This window comes from Pangasianodon hypophthalmus, chromosome 16 (genome assembly GCF_027358585.1).
Source record: "Pangasianodon hypophthalmus isolate fPanHyp1 chromosome 16, fPanHyp1.pri, whole genome shotgun sequence".
Taxonomy (NCBI): domain Eukaryota; kingdom Metazoa; phylum Chordata; class Actinopteri; order Siluriformes; family Pangasiidae; genus Pangasianodon; species Pangasianodon hypophthalmus.
In genome coordinates this window covers 16,369,512-16,390,130 of record NC_069725.1, presented here as the reverse complement: position 1 = coordinate 16,390,130, position 20,619 = coordinate 16,369,512, and the positions used below count along the sequence as shown (strand labels likewise).

Sequence of the window (20,619 nt, the reverse complement as noted above, 5' to 3'; positions counted from 1 at the left end):
AAATGGGAGATCTAAAAGGAATGTGAGACATCTAGAGGAGCAGGGGTGATAAATAGCGTCACTGCCTGGACGCAGGTGGTTAAAATTCCTCACATCAGAAAACCTGTGTGCAGTTCAGTAGTTTCTACTCCAGGAAAGACTTTATACAGGTTTTGCTTAGTGGGTAGAATTCATATTGTCTGTGTTTGTGTGTTTGAGTTTGTGAACAAAACCCATGTGCAGGTCAATAGTTTCTGCTCCAGTAAAGGCTTTATTCAGGTTTTGCTCAGTGGGTAGAATTCATATTGCTGGGGCTGGACTCTATTCCACTCTGGAGTTGCCCTGGGTGAGAGGCGCAGAGCAGGAATGGGTGTACTCATAGCTGCCAGGTTCGGCGCTGGTATGTTGGAGTTTACCCCTGAACGAAAGGGTCTCCTCTCTTCAGCTTCGTGTCGGGGGGACAGACTAACTGCTGTTTGTGCATATACACCAAACATCAGTTCAGAGTATTCGGCCTTCTTGGAGTCCTTGGGTGGAGTGCTGGAAGATGCCCCCATAGGAGACTCCATAGTTTTACTGAGGGACTTTAATGCTCAAGTGGGTAACGACAGTGAAACCTGGGGGGTTGTGATTGGGAGGAACGGCCCACTTGATCTGAACCAGAATGGTGGAGTTGGATTTCTGTGCTAATCTCAGAAATTTATCCATAACATGTTATAATACCATGTTTGAACATAAGGGTGTTCATAAGTATACTTGGTATCAGAGCACCCTAGACCATAGTTCAATTATCGACTATCCGGTTGTATCACCAGACTTGCGAACATATGTTCTGGACATTTGGGTGAAGAGAGGACCTGAGCTGACCTGCTAAGGCAGCTGAACAGATCTGTGGCTGTAGGTTTGTCGGTGCCTGCTCTGGCAGGAGTCCCCGAATCTGTTGGTGGACATTGGGGGTAAAGGGAGCCGTCAGGGTGAAGAAGGAGGCCTTTTGAGCTTAATTAGCTTGTGGGACTCCAGAAACAGCTGACAGATATCAGCGGGCCTAGGAAGGCGGCAATGGGAGTGGCGGAAACAAAAACTTGTGTATGGGAGGGGTTCAGTGAGTCCATGGAAAATGACTTTCAGTCAGCCTCGAAGAGATTCTGGCAAACCGTCAGGCGACTCAGGAGGGGGAAGTTGGGCTCCGCCAGGGCTGCCTTTTGTCACTGATTCTGATCATGATTTTTATGGACAGAATTTCTATGCACAGCCAAGGGGCAGAGGGGGTCCAGTTTGGTGACCTCAGGATTGCATCTTTGTTATTTGCAGATGATGTGATCCTGTTGGCTTCATTGAGCAGTGACCTCCAGGGTGCTCTGGGACGGTTTGTATCTGAGTGCGAAGCAGCCGAGATGAGGGTCAGCACCTCCGAATCTGAGGCCACGGTTCTCAGCAGGAAAAGGGTGGGTCGTTCCCTTCAGGTTGGGAATGAGATAATGCCTCAAGCAGAGGAGTTTACTCGTGTTCACGAGTGAAGGTAGAATTGTGACAGGTAGAAGTGTGAGATTGACAGTTCGGTGCAGCATCAGCAGTTATGCAGACATTGTATCGGTCTGTTGCTGTGAATAGAAAGGTGAAGCTATCAATTTACTGGTCAATCTACATCCCAAGCCTCAACTATGATCACGAGCTTTGGGTAGTGACTAAAAAAATTAGGTCGCAGATACAAGCAGCGGAAATGAGCTTCCTGCGCAGGGTGGCTGGGCTCAGCCTTAGAGATAGGGGGAGCATCAGGGGAGCTCAAAGTAGAGTCAATGCTCCTCTGTATGAAAAGGAGCCAGTTGAGGTGGTTTGGGCATCCCTGGGGAGGTGTTCCAGGCATGTCCAACGGGGAGAAGACCAAGGACTAGATGGAGAGATTATATCTCTTGTCTGGCCTAGAAGTGCCTGGGAATCCCCCTGGAGGACCTGGAGGAGGTGGCTAGGGAGAGGAAGGTCTGGGCATCTCTTCACAGATTGCTGCCCTCGCAGCCCAGACCCAGATAATTGGAAGAAAATGGATGGATTTTGAGTAGTTTATTGCATTGTTTATTTGCTATCAGAATTTTTAGCATTTTAGTGGGTTAATGCAGTATTTGCTATCTGAATTCTTAGCATTCTCCATTTTGAGTATGTAAATGCACTGTTTATTTGCTAGGAGAAAATTTAGCTTTTTTCTTTTTAATATAATTATTTTTAATTAAGTAGATTAATGCATTGTTTATTGGATATCTGATTTTAGCATTTTTCATTTTGAATGTGTTAAGTAAACCTGCATTATGAGTACATATTGCCAGCTGAATTTTTAGCATTCTGAGCATGTCAATTAAAATGTATAATCAGAGTACTCTTGCTGTTGTATATCTGAAAGTTAGTATTTAGCATTCTGGGTTTGTTACTTAAATTGTATAATCAGCGCATTGTTGGATATCTGAATTTTAAGCTACATAACTGTGTGTGTATGTGTGTTTAAGTGGTAGTGTGTGTAAGAGTGTGTGAACCTGATTATTGATGAATCATAAAATTACTTCTGTAAGATTATAGTCTGCTTAAGTGAAAGGCTTATATTAACAGCTGGGTCATACTCACAGCAGATTGGTAAAATATAAATATGTGTGTTAAAGCATTAGAGAAAACAATTATTCTTTGACTTATTGCAATTATTTATACTGTACATGGTGTTTTGTGGCTGGTCATGGAAAGACTATTATAATAAGCAATGTCAGTAACATCACAGACATAGAATTAAAAAAGTACACTAGCAGACAAAGAACCTATTTTGGCTACAAAACACTTGTTTTAGGGACAAAGTGGAGGAATATCAGACATCAGAGGACATAAATAGTAAATTGTAGACAGTGAGATAATGGTACAATAAATAGAAAATAGTGGTATAATCTGAGAGAATTGATAGCTGACTTAGAACAACAGGATTTTGAGAGAAGTGTGGACTTAAAGGAATCTAACTGACATCCTAGACACTTTACTGCAGCGTGAGGTTAGAGCTAAGGTCAGATTACCCATTTCTGCCTGGATATCAGCATCAAATATAGATTGTGGTGACATAGTAGAAGAACACATCACGGACATTCTAGCTTATGATATCAGTCCCCTATCCCCTTTCCACATACATGTGAGATCTGGATCACCAAAAGACTTGTTAGTTGGAAAAGTGTACTAGTGTCTACCCTCCAGACAGGCTATAGAGAACAATAGAAGAAATCTTAGAAGACATGTTCTGCAAACTAATTTGGCAAGACCAAAGATAAGTAGACAGGTGTGTTTAGGAAAACAATGAAAACCCCGTTGGAAAAAGTTTGTTATAGCCATGCCTCAGAAGAGAAATATATCACTAAGCAGAGCAAAAAATGGACAGTCAAGACTAAAGGTGTTTCCAAGTGGCCCCAAAATGGCACGTTTGACCCCTCATGCATTGCAGAAGTAGAAAAGTTTATAAAACAAAAACACTTCAAACCAGGAAACGCTGATGAGAAGTTAGGAGTTCTGGAAGGATAAAGCTAAAGAAAGGAGAGAGGCAGCAGAAAAAAGACAGGCTGAGGAAAAGGCAAAAGAGGTGGAGCCTTTGAAGCCAGATGCACCAGTTACACTGATAGGAACACCTCACATATCCCCACCTTGTTATAAGGGCATTTATCCACTCACAAAAGAAGAAGAGGGACTAGAACTGGAAGGAGATATTATGTTTAAAGGCATGGTAAGAACTGTCTGAGGCTGTCCACCCAGAAGTGAAGGAGGAAATCCAGTTGCATACAACCCTATTCCAAGACACTGCTTGGTGGGAGAGGCAGGCCAAGGTGACGAGATGAAAAAAAGAACAAGCCCCACCCTCAACCTCTCCTCACCAGCAGGAGAGATAGGATGTCAGATAGGATGTCTGTTTGCGTAGTGTCAAGGAAAGTGGTAGCGCCAGTGAAACTGTTGCCTTTCCTTCGCAGAGTGGCTCACAGCGTGACCCACTCTGCAAGGGGGCTAAATGAACAGATGTATTGAACAACATTGGTTTTTACTTTATTTGCAACCCAAGACTGACAATTGCTAAATGTGATATCTGCAGAAAATACAATGTACATAAGACATTTCAGCCCCAAACAGGAAATCCCTAGCCCCTTAGGCCCATTTGAACACATCTACGTGGACTTTATTGACATGACAGAAAGGAAGGAAGGGAAAAGGTACTGTCTAGTAGTGGTAAACAGATTCTCTAGATGGGTAGAGGCCTTTCCATCCAACCACAATGACGCACACACAGCTGCAAAATGTTTAGCAAGGGAAGTATTCCAATATTTGGCATACCTAAAACGATTAGCTTGGACAATGGCAGCCATTTTGTAAACAGCTGAATTAGCTAGGTAGGTAGCTGCGTTGCCCCTTGTCCTGAGGAGCATGAGATGCTCAAGAAACCGTAGCACACATTTGACCCCACATGAAATGCTTACTGGAAGACCAATGCAAATCCCCTGTGCACAACCAGAGTATCTAGGCCCATAACTTGAGCAATTGGAGAATGAGTTGTCAAACTACTTGAAAGGACTTTCTTCTATACGTCAGTCCCTGTATCACCAGATGAAGGAGGCCAACCAACTTCATGAAGAACCTGTGAAGCCTGAGAACCTGCCCAAGGCAGATGACTGGGTCTGCGTGAAGATGCACAAGAGAAAGTGGGCTGAGCCAAGGGTCCAAGGATTATACAAGGTAATCCTAGCAACAGCTACAACAGTTAAGGTAGATGGACTGAACCTGTGAATCCACCTCAGCTACTGCAGCCCAGCCGAAGACCCTGGTAGATCTCTGAATGAGACAATCGAACACCTAAAGACACAGAGAACAGAGGAAAGAATGAAGTGCTAGTAACCTCTCCTCTGACCTCCAACGAGCCTCTCTACATACTGTAAAATCACAAGGACCAAAAAAAGAATGATAGGTACGTTGTGTTTATTAAGAGACTATTTGGCACCAAGTGATGAATTTGGCATACTGTTGGGACATTTGGACAATTGCAAAAGGTATTTTTTGTGACAAGGGACAAGAACTTTACGACGAGCAGCACCCCACCCATATGCACCACAACAAACTGTGAAACAAAGTAAACTTTATATGAAGTGTAATTTGAGTAAGTTCACATATTGACATCACTGAGGCATGCAATAATTACATTTGTGATCTTCTGGGCAACAGTATTTTTTTAACTAACAAACATCTATAGATCTTAGAGTAACCTGCTATAACATTTAATAACAATAATAAAAACCGTGGGTAATAATGGGAGTATCCACTGCACTGTATGTTTTAGCCCTTTGGACAGGCCTAGCCCTGGACCCACTTGCACAGGTCCCAACCACAGCAGCTCTTTTGTTATTCGAACATGCACATCTCCAGAATGAATGGTGGAAGTTTATGAATTTCACTGCTAGCAGAACGACGAGTGTCTCGTGTTATGTCTGTGTCTTACTACCAAAATGTAGCTCAGCACAAACTGAAGTATTTCCAGCAGAATCCACGGAAGATGACCTATTCTGTCCTTCGCACATGATTAGATTGCATCAATCAAATCACTCTCAACTCAAGCTAGAATAAAATGGTATAGGATATTTTTTTTTACAGAATTTGGTGAGAGGTTCAAAAGCAAAACTTCGTTTTGTCGGAACGGACTCACATATTACACAATTTACCTGTTCCAAGTATTGCCAACAAATGAGCTGGGGAATAAGGGATGAGCCCTACTTGGATAAAGTAAGAACGTTAGAAGAAAAAATCCTTTAATCATTGTATTTGTAGAGCCTCATGGAAAGATAAATATGACCTTTATTTGGGGGTAATTGAGTGTAAAAATAGACAATGGAGGAGAGAGAGTAGATCGACCACAATAAAGGGGGTAGCTTATGAGGACGGAAACTTTTCAGAAATGATTCCAGGGATAGAAACAAGTTATGCCCTTACAGATAAATATTGGTTGTGTGGAACTCGTGTGTATCGTTATTTGTCATATGATAACTCCTACCATATTTAGGCTCTGCAACATATCATAATTGAGTTATGAATTTGAGTTATTTGCAAATGAAATAATTCAGGGTTTTCAATCAGAGTTATGAGCACTGTGGCTTACTGCACTGAAGAATAGGATAGCTACCATCCTGGCAAGGGGGGCGGTATCACATTGCAATAATAATTATTGCTATCATCCTGAGTGTCCTGATTGTGTCATCCTGATTGGGGAAAACCAGGAAGAAGGTTTGGTTTCCTTACTTATCCTCAAACCTACGTGGGAGTTGGGAAAAATTTCCCATGACAGATTTTCTGATTATTTTCCACACAAGCAAGAATATGCTATCTGAACTGTCACTTTGTGCATAATATCAAACTGGACATGTTTCCAAGCCAACAGAAGACCGCTGTTTTTACAGTAAGTTTGGAGTGATAATTCTTGTTCAGGTTGTTCTGCCTGCAGTGCCCATTTCATCTGAGAAAAGTAGTAAATTAGCAGTAAACTTGCCATCCTAACAAAGAATTTAACATGCTTAGTGTGCTAGTAATTTATATTCTTTAAGAAACTTATGTTACTCTACATCAATCTTGTTCTTACTGAGGAGGAGCCTATAATGGACATTTAGCTATCTAAATTTTTTCAGCTTACAAAAGAGTTTATAGCTTCTGGCTAGGCAGCAACTCAAACAACTACGTTGTATGCACCAAGAGCCTACATTCATTTCTCTATCATATACAAGCTCACAGCGTTTATGAGATATGTATACATGTCCAGTCATTGCAGGCTAGACTAACACTTAGCATTATTTAGCCACCACTGACACGACACCATGCCATAGGGATCTTCTAGAGGTACACCATTTGAAAGTGTTAGTTTAGCCAAATAGCACTTACTATTTTTTTTATTGCTAATTAATAATAATTGGTGTAGTATATCTTGATAGATTCTTCAGTCAGATTATAAACATGCAGCTCATTTGCTAGGTGAATCATGTCTCTTTCTAACAATGTTAGAAATCTATTTTTGTTTACAAACACTAAAGCTACTAAACTACTAAAAAGAAATATCAGCTCAGTTGGACTTTTGGTTCCTGAAAAACAGCTATTTGAACTTAACTCCAACCCCTGTGAATATGAATAGCATCCCCCAGTAAACAATTTGTGTGAGACTGCATCAGGTACTAGTAGGTTGCTCCCTGAAACTACCATTCAAGCTTCATAACAATAACTCAGTGTGAAACTTATCAAATGCATGCTAAAACCTGATGATTTTTCAGTAATTAGGGACCATGAAAAAAATCCACTTACAGATTAGCACATTTTCAGACATCTTCAAACCTTGTACTGAACTTGCATTTCAAGTTTGGTTGAAGTCCATATGACAAATCAAATATTACAGCTATTTGAGTAAACCACCTTCGCCTCCTTAGAATAGATGGACACGTGGTGGCCATATTATTTATGAATGTCAAAATGTTTTGATAATTATTGAGGTTCACAATCTCCTAAGTAGTTTGACATCAATAATGTTCAGATTGGCCAAAAATCCTGACAGGAATTAGTTTCAGCAATAGAATCATGCTAAAAAAGAAATTTCTTTCTACACCTTATTTTCCCAGAGATATGCTTGTGTGCAAAAATATGAATAGTGCCCCCCAGTGGCCAATTTGAGTGATACTGCATCAGTTACTAGTGTGTCACTGCCTGAACCTACCATCCAAGTTTCATGATGTTACACCTGTCAAATGCCTGCTGAAACCTGATTGGTCAATGGCAGCAATTTTTTTCTAAATTAATTAGATCATCATCATCAGTAATGTACTAGTAAACTTCTTGAGAAACAGTTATCTGACCTTAGCTCCACCCCTATTCCTGTATGTACTTTTCAGGTTTCAAGCAAATACATGCAACCTTAATGGGTTAAAGCTGTTTGAATAAATTAGACCCCACCTCATAAGAATTGATTGGCATGTGACGGCCATACTGTTTACGAATGTCAACATCTTTTTAATAATTATTGAGTTTAATACTGCTGGGTAATTTAACACCATAATTGTGAAGACAGGCCAAAAATCCCAGGACAGGTTCAGCAAAGTAAGTTTTGCTTATTATGCACATTATCACAAATTTGACTGCGCAAAGCTAAATGGTCCAAAATTTAGTTTTTTTTTTATAGATTGAGCAAAAGTTAAAAAGCAACTTAATGGTACACTTTATTTCCAAGAAATACACTTGGGTTTGTATGCGCAAACACGAATAGTGCCCCCAAGGGGCACTGTGATGAGGCCTGCTGGTAGAGGCTGCAAACCAGCTTTGGCTTTAGGCTATGTTAGCACCAGGCAGGACACAACAGTTGTAGTGGCATGACATATCAGACATTTTCAATACTTCACTTAACTCAGGCATATCCCAGCCCAAAACCGTATCAGCAGGCAATCTTTCAACCACCCAAAACTCATCAGATACAACTGTTCATTAGCATTGACCATAACCTCAGCAGTACTGTAGGATATATTCTATTGTCACCATGAACACATTTTATAGCACTGGTGTTTGAATAGTCAATCAGGTTTTCAGGACCATGGCAGCACTTAATGAGGGACTTTGAGCTCCTTATGTCTCGCAGTGCCTTTAAATTTTGTCCATTAAGAGTCAGGTCATAGAGACGGGCTGAAAGTTCAGGATTGTCTCCATTGTCACCTTTCCTTGGCACATAAAGTCCATCCATCAGTTCATGTTCTCTCACCCAGGTCCAGTCATCATAAGGTAGAATGCAAAGCAGCTGCTCCAGGATGATGCCTCCTATCTCCTCCTTGATGCATTGCTCCAGTCTGAACCAGGGACAACAGAGACCCTTTAAATGGCAGGTTTTGGTGGGTGTTTCTCCTGGTGCTGTACAGTGACGTCCATAAGTATTTGGACGGTGACACAATTTTCATGATTTTGCCTCTGAACACCACCACAATGGATTTGAAATGAAGCAATCAAGATGTGATTGAAGTGTCGACTTTCAGCTTTAGGTTTAACAAAAATATTGCAGTAACCGTTTAGGAATTACCGCCTTTTTTTTTTTTTTTGATTGCCTGAAGTTTGGAACCCACAGCCATCACTAAATGCTGAGCTGCCTCTCTTGAGATGCTCTGCCAGGCCTTTACTGCAGCCACCTTCAGTTGCTGCTTGTTTGTGGGTCTTTCTGCCTTCAGTTTTGTCTTCAGGAAGTGAAAAGCATGCTCAATTGGGTTGAGGTCATCAGACATTTAATTTCTTGCCTTAGGAAGCTCTTGGGATGCTTTTGCCGTATGTTTTGGGTCATTATCTATCTGTACTGAGAGGCGCCATCTTACCAGTTTTGTAACATTTGACAACCTACAAACAGTAGATTTTTGCCTGAAGCATTGACAGTAAGTCTCTGTGGAGATGTTGAACTGCAGGAGATGGCCTGCCTCAGGTCACCATAGATGACTGCCCTCGCCATGTACATAGCGATATATGCTACCAGTGCCTTTCTGGTAAGTAGTGGCACTAACCAACATGCCCATTCCTCCTCCAGCCATCTCCATGCCCTTGCCAAAACGCTCAAAATGGCGAAGATAGTTCTCTATATCCTCCTCCTCTTGATATGCTGGCATTCTGGGCTCCTGACACACATGGCTGATCAGTCACTTGGAGGGGATCTGCAGAAGGATGGGAACTCGGCTGATGTGTCTCCTTTGACGTCACCACATTGCGATGGGCCACTGGGGTGGGGAGCTCTAATCACAGACGCTGAGACAATTCTGGTGTTGGCACTGGCTCAGGTGATCTCCAATGGTGGATCGCCTCTCTGACACCCCGGAGTTCACAGAGAAGCCTCTCTGCCCTCTTTTGCTGAGCCATCAGGAAGTCTCACATCAGCATCACCATGTCCCTCTCTCTGGAGCAGACGTGTTTGGTGTACACTGAGGGGAGCAGGCTCTGGGGAGTGCCCAGTGGGCCTCTTCTTCCTCCTCAACCAGTGTGTCCCAAGCCACTTCCTCCTGTACAGTCTTGCTCTGTTACTGTAGACCCTTCCTGGTACATTTTTCCAATGGGCAGTAGCCATGCCACTGCTGCCACCACTCGTGATGAGGCATGATGGTAGAGGCTCTCTGCACAAAATGATGGCTCAGCCGCAACAGCAGGTCAGTGCAAGGATGTTTATTTGGGATGTGCACAAAAAATATTTTAAAATTTACAAAAGAATGGGAAGGAAAAATGAATATTAACAAAATATATACAGGTCTTGGCTGGACTGCCTTCTTCAAAAATGTACACAATAATAAAACTTTTGATGGTACCACTCTTGCACATCTGACTCCTCATCATCTAACAAACCAACCAACCTACAAACAAACAAACCAATCAACCCCCGAATGTATGAGAGCACCCTGCTTTTAAAGCCGAAGCTCTACCCACTCTGAATGAACCATTATAAGGGTAAGTATCAGGTAAGTATCAATACAACAACCTCCCATATAAAGGTAAGTATACGTCATTATACACATATAAACATATAACCACCCACAAACACAGATAATAGTGGCAACCTGAACCAACCATTAAAATTTCATAACTATAGTTCAATGTTAACACTGTCAAATGCCTGCTAGAAACTAATTGGCTGATGGCAGCCATGTTTTTAAAAAAAAATTAATTAGGTTTCTTTAAAAATCTACTTTCACATTAGCATATAGATGCGGTATTCCGAATTTCAGCTCGATGCAACTTACAGTTGCTGAGAAAAAGTTCTCACCTTAGCTCCACCCAATGTATGATCATGCCACAAACTTTGTACACGACCTCAGAATCTTGTCTTCTATATGCCTTTTGAGTTTCATGCTATGCAAGCACTCATGAGTTGCATCTGTAAATGTGGGTCCTCCTCATCATAAGTGATTAACCTGTTTTGGATAACTTTTATGTTATCACATTCTTCCGAATAATTTGACACCAATTTTCTTGCAGGCTAGGCTAAAAACCTAGGATGAGTATGCAAAGGTACACTATATTACCAAAAGTATTCGGTCACCTGCCTTGACTCACATATGAACTTAAGTGCCATCCCATTCCTAACCTATAGGGTTCAATATGATGTCGGTCCACCTTTTGCAGCTATTACAGCTTCAACTCTTCTGGGAAGGCTTTCCACAAGGTTGAGGAGTGTGTTTATAGGAATTTTTGACCATTCTTCCAAAAGCGCATTGTTGAGGTCACACACTGATGTTGGTCGAGAAGGCCTGGCTCTCAGTCTCCGCTCTAATTCATCCCAAAGGTGTTCTATCGGGTTCAGGTCAGGACTCTGTGCAGGCCAGTCAAGTTCATCCACACCAGACTCTGTCATCCATGTCTTTATGGACCTTGCTTTGTGCACTGGTGCACAGTCATGTTGGAAGAGGAAGGGGCCCGCTCCAAACTGTTCCCACAAGGTTGGGAGCATGGAATTGTCCAAAATGTTTTGGTATCCTGAAGCATTCAAAGTTCCTTTCACTGGAACTAAGGGGCCAAGCCCAACTCCTGAAAAACAACCCCACACCATAATTCCTCCTCCACCAAATTTCACACTCGGCACAATGCAGTCCAAAATGTACCGTTCTCCTGGCAACCTCCAAACCCAGACTCGTCCATCAGATTGCCAGATGGAAAATCGTGATTCATCACTCCAGAGAACGCGTCTCCACCGCTCTAGAGTCCAGTGGCGGCGTGCTTTACACCACTGCATCCGATGCTTTGCATTGCACTTGGTGATGTGTGGCTTGGATGCAGCTGCTCAGCCATGGAAACCCATTCCATGAAGCTCTCTGCGTACTGTACTTGGGCTAATCTGAAGGTCACATGAAGTTTGGAGCTCTGTAGCAATTGACTGTGAAGAAAGTCGACGACCTCTTTGCACTATGCGCTTCAGCATCCGCTGACCCCTCTCCGTCAGTTTACGTGGCCTACCACTTCGTGGCTGAGTTGCTGTTGTTCCCAAACTCTTCCATTTTGTTATGATAAAGCTGACAGTTGACTGTGGAATATTTAGGAGTGAGGAAATTTCACGACTGGATTTGTTGCACAGGTGGCATCCTATGACAGTTCCACGCTGGAATTCACTGAGCTCCTAATAGCGGCCCATTCTTTCACAAATGTTTGTAAAAACAGTCTGCATGCCTAATTGCTTGATTTTATACACCTGTGGCCAGGCCAAGTGATTAGGACACCTGATTCTGATCATTTGGATGGGTGACCGAATACTTTTGGTAATATAGTGTAGGTTATGCAAATTATCTTAAATTGGAATGAGTGGGGATAAAGGGTTCAAAAGGCAAATTTGTGTGCTTTCAGCCACAGAATCATCATAAAGATGATGATTAAGGTATGCCTTAAGATATATACATACCTTTCGAGTTTTGTGACAATAGCTCCATGTTAACATTCCTATTAAATTCCTACTGAATGCTGATTGGCTGATAGAGGCCATGTTTAAGTAATTGGGTTATCATCAAATATCCAGTTACAGATTAGCAGATTAAACCTTGGCTATGTGTGACTATGCCCCCAAATTGTTTATGACATCAGAATCTTATCATATGTATGGCTTTCAAGTTTCAAGACACACTAAGCCTTTGCATTTGGTTTGAAATGTGCTATCGCTAATAATAAAATGTAATAACTAAATAACATTTAATTAAAAATAAATTAAATAACAATACTATTATCACTACCAGTAATAAAATATAAATCTACATAAATGAGTCTATAATAATAAAATGTAGTAGAAGTCAGATAACAGTATTATTCATCAGTAATTAAAAAAAAATGCAATTCTAATAGGTTTTTCAAATATAACATTGCTCATATCTGAACTAAACAAAAAATGGTTAGCAAAAAATGCTTAAATTTCAGGCATATAAAGATTTTTTTTTAATATGCAGCCCTAGGAAACCCACCATAATGATATTTTTCAAAACATATTTGCAACTGTCAGCAGCTGTTCATTTATTTTCATCTGAGAAATCTTTTCTTTAAAATCACAGGTCATTGCTGCACAACAGCTTGCAGCAAAAGAAGAAAGTTTCTCAAGTCTCTGAGTTCCATGGTATCAAATAGCTCTCAAACAGCTAAGCTGCTTTACTGTATTGAAGGTATCAAGAGCCAGCTTGCAACAATGGCTCTGGATTTTTTTTTTTTTACTAGACAAAGAAAATATTTGTGAACAAATATGTGAAATTTGTGAAAAAGCTTGTGACTACAGTTGGAGCTACATGTAACCTGTCCTCCAAAGTTGATGATAGACTCATATCAACTTCTTTTTTCAGTTAGCTACAAACTGTTTTTGTGAATTTGTGTGGCACCCACCTATGAATCTATAACCAAGACTGGTGTCCCTTGGTTTGCTGAGTTTTTCTGATATTGCCCACCATCTAAGGAAACATGGGCCTAAAGACTAAATTTGGAGCCTACCTCTCTCCAGTTCCTATTTGCACTCCACTGAGTCATTTTTGTATTTGAATTCAGTTTTTTTTCAGTTTTCACATCCTCCACTATTCAAAGAAGTAGCAAGCCTATGTTTTCACTCTCTATAATTTCCTGGTGGGTTTCTATTGGAATACTAGCTCCTTGTGGTCAGTTGCTGGTCTCCCTACATACAGTCCCCTCTGAAAGTACTGGAATGGCAAGGCTGATTCTTTTGTTTCTGCTATACACATTTTGTTTGAACCCCTCCATTTTTCAAGTGATCAAAAATATTGGAACACCTGATTGACAGATGTGCCCTGTTAGATTGTTAGTTTGTTTGTTTCAACAATTAATAGTTCTGAATGTCTATTCTTGGTTTGAGCCCTGGGTTTCTCCTGTGAAGACTGCATTTATTGTTAAAAAGGATAAACCAACATGAAGGCCGGAGAACTGTCTATGGAAGAAAAGTAAGTCACTTTGAAGCTGATGCACAAGCCAATACAACAATTTGGAATGTCCCTAAAAAAGAAACACTACTGGTACAGTAATAACCAGAAAATGAACACGGCAGCCAAGGAAAACAACAGCAGTCGATGACAAAAATATTGTGACATCTGTGAAGAAAAACCCAAAAACAACAGTCAGTGAAATCAACAACCTCCACAGGGCAGGGGTGAAGGTATCACAATCCACCTTTGACTCTGAAAGCAGAAATATAGAGGCCATACCACAAAATACAAACCCCTCATCAGCAATAAGAGTCTGAAGGCTAGATTGGAATTCGCAAAGAAATACAGAGGTGAACCACAAAAGTTCTGGAACCAAGATTAGCCTCTACCAAAGTGATGGAAAGGCCAAAGTCTGGAGAAAGAAGGAACCTACTCATCAGTCAAGCATGGCGGTGGTAGTGTCATGGCTTGGGCTTGCATGGCTGCTTGTGGAAAGGGCTCACTATTCTTTATTGATTATGTAACTCATGATGGTAGCAGCAGAATTAATTCAGAAGTTCTGTCTGCCAATTTACAGAGAAAATGCATCCAATCTTATTAGGAGGAACTTCATCATACAGCAAGACAATGACCCAAAATGCACTGCTAACAGAACATCTGGGGGAAAAGTGGAAGGTTTTAGACTGACCAAGTCAAACACCAGACAAACCAATTGAGCATGCATTTCACCTCCTGAAGAGGAGACTGAAGGGAGAAACCCCAAAAACACTTGAAAGAAGCTATAGTGCAAACCTGAAACAGCACTGCAAAAGAAGAATGCAAGAATGCAACAGTTTGGTGATGTCAGTGGGTTGCCAGCTTGATGCAGTTACTACAAAGGACATGCAACCAAATTTTAAGTGTTATTTACTTTAAGACTATCTCTTCCAATAATTTTGCTCACCAAAAAGTGTGTGTGTGTGTGTGTGTGGTGGGGGGGTGTTTTCGGGGTCTGTGTTATTTAACACGTCTAGATGTAAATATCAGGAAATGAAAGCTGAAATTCTGATCTATTTTCTCATCTTTTGATCTCAACCTCAAATGTGTTTAGTGTATAGCTAAAATATTTTCAGAGGGAACAGTATGTAATTTTGGCTCCAAGCGACTTACCAATCTATACTGTGGGGTTCACACTTGTGTGGTCAATGTCTGAGCTCTCTGCAAATTGAGAACGTCCATCAGTTCCGCTCCTGATGCATCAGTAGAAAAGCAAATGTTGGACCCGAGTGTCACAGGTTAAATGGTCTGTTAGGCATAAATGTTCATGGACAAAAAAGACTGATAAGGAAAATTAAAGCAAAGAAAGAGTGTGGAGTCTCTTTCAAAACATGTGGAAGACCTAGCATCAGATATGGCTTAGCTGAATTCAACGATATTACAGATGAACTCGTGCCCTTCAGCAGAATTCTTAGCATAGCCCAAGAGCTGATTCTTCCTCCTACTCCTCAGATGAAGCGAGCAAAAATGCTTATATCTGTGGCCATGTCTTAGAAGCTACCTGTCCAGTGGGTATCCGCCAGCCAAGACAGTTCCAACAATATTAATCTTTGCTGTTCTGTGGATTCTGAAGAGTGATTTTTTTTTCAATCCAAACCTATTAGCACTGAAGTGATTAGAATTTTGACCACTTAGGTTACTGGCTAAAAATGAGAATCCCTTTTTCACTCAGCAAGGAAAAAGAGAATAAATAAAAGAATAAATTAAAATTACAAACTGCCAGGGCATGTTTGCCCTGAATAAGAATATCACATTCAGACATCTCTTTCATGCAATGTATCACAACAGGATACCACATCAATGGTGGCACGTTAGTGCATTAGGTAGCATAGCAACCTCCCAGCCACGAGGGGTTCAAACCCAAGCTGAAGTGACTGTCTAAGTTTCATGTTCTCTGTGCTTTAATCAAGTGTTTGAATGTGTGTTTGTATGATGCCCTGCAATAGAGGAGCATCCATCCAGGTTATGTTCCCAGGATAGGTTATGGCTCCACTGTGATCCTGAGCAGGATAAAGCAGTAACTGAACATGAATGAATCATACAAAGTCAGCAGATACTGTCTCCAATTAGCAGAAAATATCTATTTCTGCTCTTTCTCAATAACAGGATTTATTCAGCAGCAACGATACTTACTGTTATGATGATACATGGATAGAATTGAGTGCAAAACTCATCATCCAAAAGTCTCTGGAAAGTTGCATCTTTTTCAATGACTAGAACAAATTTTGCACCTGACACAATATCTTGATACTATTAAGGAGAACAAACACTTTCAAAGGATACACATGATGGTAATGATTGCTTAAGGAAATGAAAAGGATACTCATGATCCCATTGACATTAGAAGACACAGGCACTGCCTATTGAGAAACACACATTATTTCAATCATTACACAGTGATTAATAATTTTGTTAAACATACAGAAGTCTATGCCAAAAGTGTTATAACAGCAAAAAATATAGATCTTTGGCAAGTATACCGACTTTGTCATAGGTATGACAACAATTGAGGTTGTGGACTGAATTAGAACACTATTTATCACAAATATTGTTGCTTTAGAGAACAAGAACACAAAATTGGCAATGTTACCAAATGCTGTAAGCAATTGGCTCATCTCTGGAAGTGCAGTTAAGGACAGCAATGCACTAACTATTGTATGCAGTCATTATTATAGAGGCTACAGACAATTCAGTACAATAATATATATCGGCACTGGAAAGTTTGTAATCAGTTAATTATTACAAAATTCTTGTAATCAATAAGGGTTCAGAATACAAAACATTTTACCCAGTACATATCACAAAGGAAGGAAAAAAAAAAAGATTCCCAGTCAAAATTTTGTAACAACAACAGATCACCTTTTTCTTTTTTTTTTTTGTCACACTAATTGTGACTGCAAGCAAGTCTTGATTCAAACTAATATTCCATGTATAATAAATTTAAATTTGATTAGGCATACTTTGCTGCTGACTTTTCCCCAATTCGGTCTGTTATGCCTAGTACATGGGAAACCTGACTACAAAAGCTTTGATTCCTGAAAAATTTTTAGGGCCGAACTGCAGTAATACAAAATGTAATGCCTCAAAAGATGCTTTCAGAATACTCACCATAAAAAAGTAGCCCTAAGTTACTTGTAACAGGCATTAAATGCTTACAGGCATTAAATGTCTTAGAATAACAGCTGCAGGAGAGCTGTGCTGATTCAGTTTGTTGTGCTCCAGCCACTAGGTGGCACATGAGATATTGCTTCTTTAAAAAGAACGTTATTTTGTTAGCAGTAGGCCAGATAGTTGCTAGAGTTGTGTTAAATGTAAACAGACATTCGAATTTGTACATGTGCATCTGTAATTGCATTTAAGCATTGTCTGTAGGTGCATTTCACCTTGAAGCACCTATTAACAGTTACCTTATTTAGTCAGTCTAATGATTACAAGTGGATGATTTACTGTAGTTTAAGAACTGAGTTCATGCTAATCTCAGTGTGCCTTGTTAACTTGTTAACTTTGTTTGCTGTTTTTTTTTTGTTTTCTTTACTTATTTCTCTATATTTAGTTTTACTGTGTACACTCTTCATTGGATGGCCAGCGGCAATAAAGCTATTTGACTACAATAGTGTTTCGAGAGAGATTGCTATCTGCCAAGCTGTTGAAGCTGAACTCATAAGCGAGCACAGAGTTGTAAAAATACGAACAAGTAAGACTAAAGTCATCAGTGGTTGAGATATTTATCTGCACTTTTCTTCGTATCATGAAGAAAGATGGAAGGTGAAGACATTGAGGTCAGATCATGCTTTAAATCCTCTTCTCATAAATCATCAGCAAGTATAACTACAACAGAGGCTTGGGCAAGGGCAGAGGCTGCAAAGGCTAGAGCTGTATATGCACAAAAAAGAGTTTGGAAGTCAAGGTAAAGAAAGCACAGCCAAAAAATGTGCAAGTGAAGGAGGTGTGTTTTGAGAGAGATTGCTCTCTGCCAAGCTGTTGAAGCTGAACTCATAAGCGAGCACAGAGTTGTAAAAATACGAACAAGTAAGACTAAAGTCATCAGTGGTTGAGATATTTATCTGCACTTTTCTTCGTATCATGAAGAAAGATGGAAGGTGAAGACATTGAGGTCAGATCATGCTTTAAATCCTCTTCTCATAAATCATCAGCAAGTATAACTACAACAGAGGCTTGGGCAAGGGCAGAGGCTGCAAAGGCTAGAGCTGTATATGCACAAAAAAGAGTCTGGAAGTCAAGGTAAAGAAAGCACAGCCAAAAAATGAAGAAACATGTCTGTAAAGCTTAGAAGCACTTGAAATGGAAAGAAGGTGCATTAGCTGAAGCTACGGTCTTTGAGGCTGCAACTGAAATAGCTTTGCCAGAACAGCTGTCTATCATGACCAATCACTGAACTCCCTAGAAAGAACAAGGATAAAAATGACATCAGGCATTCAGCCAATCCGCCAATGATAAGCCACCATTTGTGGTGGGTGAGCCATTTCTACAAATCAATGACATGTAACCATTTGACCCATTCACATCATACGGGCAGCCACGAGAAAGCTGATAAGAGACACGCCACGTTTCACGCAGCAGTTTACAAACCAAACAGATCATACAGTCACAACGCCATTACAGTATGCATTTAGCAGCCAAAGCCCATACATCCAATGTGTCCTCTCCATCAGCTGGATTGAGCAAATATGATGATATGCCTAAACACTACTGGTCCAGAAGTCCTAATACTGTAATGTAGAGGTGCTAGGGTTAAAGCCGAACAAAGCCCTTGACCTCCTAGACAAATGGCTTGCCCCTGTCTCTACAGAGCATGTCAGACGGATAAGGTCAGTCCATATTATATTTATTATATATATATATATATATATATATATATACAGTCAGGTCCATAAATATTGGGACAGTGACACAGTTTTGGTAATTTTGCCTCTGTACACCACCACAGTGGATTTGAAATGAAGCAGTCAAGATGTGACGGAAGCGTAGACTTTCAGCTTTAATTCAAGGGGTTTAACAAAAATATTGCATTAACCGTTTAGGAATTACAGCCATTTTTTACAGACTCAAAAGTAATGGGACAATTGACCGATAAGCAGTTTCATGGCCAGCTGTGGCCTGTTTCCTCCTTATATCATGATAAATTAAGGAGATAAAAGGTCTGGATCTGATTCCAAGTGTTGAATTTGCATTTGGTAGCTGTTCATGGGAACTCTCAATATGCAGTCCAAAGAGGTGTTGATGCAAGTGAAGGAGGCCATCATTAGGCTGAAAAACCAAAACAGACCTATCAGAGAGATAGCAGGAACTTTAGGAGGGCCAAATCAACAATTTGGTACATTCTTAAAAAGAAGGAATGCACTGGCGAGCTCAGCAACACCAAAAGGCCTGGGAGACCATGGGAGACAACTAAAGTGGATGATTGCAGAATTCTTTTCTTATTGAAGAACAACCCCTTCACAACATCTAGCCAAGTCAGGAACACTCTGGAGGAGGTAGGCCTATCAATGTCAAAGTCTACAATCAAGAGCCACCTTCATGAACGTAAATACAGACGGTTTACCTCAAGATGCAAACCGCTGGTAACACTCAAGAACACAAAGGCCAGATTAGACTTTGCTAAAAAACCTCTAAAAAAAAGCCTGACCAGTTCTGATGCAAGATTAACTTGTACCAGAATGATGGGAAGAGAAAAGTATGGAGAAGGAAAGGAAGGGCTCATGATCCAAAGCATACCACATCATCCGTCAAACATGTGGAGGCAGTGTTATGGCATGGGCATGTTTGGCTGCCAATGGAACTGGGTCACTGGGGTTTATTGATAATGTGACTGTTGATAGAAGTAGCAGGATGAATTCTGAAGTGTACAGAGCTGTACTTTCTGCTCAGATTCAGTCAAATGCTGCAAAACTGATGTGCAAAACAGTGCTTCACAGTACAGATGGATAACAACCCAAAACATACTGTGAAAGCAGCCCAAGAGCTTGGAAATTAAATGTTCTTAAATGGCCGAGTCAGTCACCTGACCTCAACCCAACTGAGCTGCTTTTCACTTACTGAAGACAAATCTGAAGGCAGAATGACCCACAAACAAGCAGCAACTGAAGATGGCTGCAGTAAAGACCTGGCAAATCATCTCAAGGGAGGAAACTCAGCATTTGGTGATGTCCATGGGGTCCAGACTTCAGGTAAGTCATTGACTGCAAAGGATTTACCTCCAAGTAATAAAAATAATCCTAATATTTATGATTATATTAGTTTGTCCCATTACTTTTGAGCCTCTGAAAATGGAGGAACTCTGTAAAAAATGGCTGTAATTCCTAAACGGTTAACGCAATATTTTTGTTAAACCCATTGAATTAAAGCTGAAAGTCTACGCTTCAGTCACATCTTGACTGCTTCATTTCAAATCCACTGTGGTGGTGTACAGAGGCAAAATTACCAAAACTGTGTCACTGTCCCAATATTTATGGACCTGACTGTATATATATATATACATACGTAATGGGTATGAGGACACCTGATCATCACACCCATGGGTACCCATTCCAAAACCATGGGGATTTGGTCATTCCAATGGGCATTCCAATTCATCCCAAACATGCTCAGTGTGGTTGAGGTCAGGGCTCAGGCCATTCAAGATCTTCTACATCAACCTTGGCAAACCATGTCCTTA

The 20,619-nt window shown here is 40.6% G+C and overlaps 1 protein-coding gene across 3 annotated transcripts in view; it reads right to left on the bottom strand.

The window, feature by feature from the left end:
- Positions 1-20,619, bottom strand: part of spo11 (SPO11 initiator of meiotic double stranded breaks) — a 101,950-nt gene that overhangs the window by 20,715 nt on the left and 60,616 nt on the right. The window contains exons 7-9 of one of the 3 annotated variants that reach the window (XM_053240554.1): positions 16,267-16,303; positions 16,077-16,186; positions 15,057-15,136 (exon numbers count right to left, since the gene is read on the bottom strand). The exons of the other annotated variants lie outside the window; for them this stretch is intronic. Coding sequence (XP_053096529.1) covers positions 15,125-15,136; positions 16,077-16,186; positions 16,267-16,303 — 159 coding nt within the window. The 3' untranslated portion in view covers positions 15,057-15,124. The remainder of the gene's footprint in view (positions 1-15,056; positions 15,137-16,076; positions 16,187-16,266; positions 16,304-20,619) is intronic. 3 annotated transcript variants of the gene reach the window in all.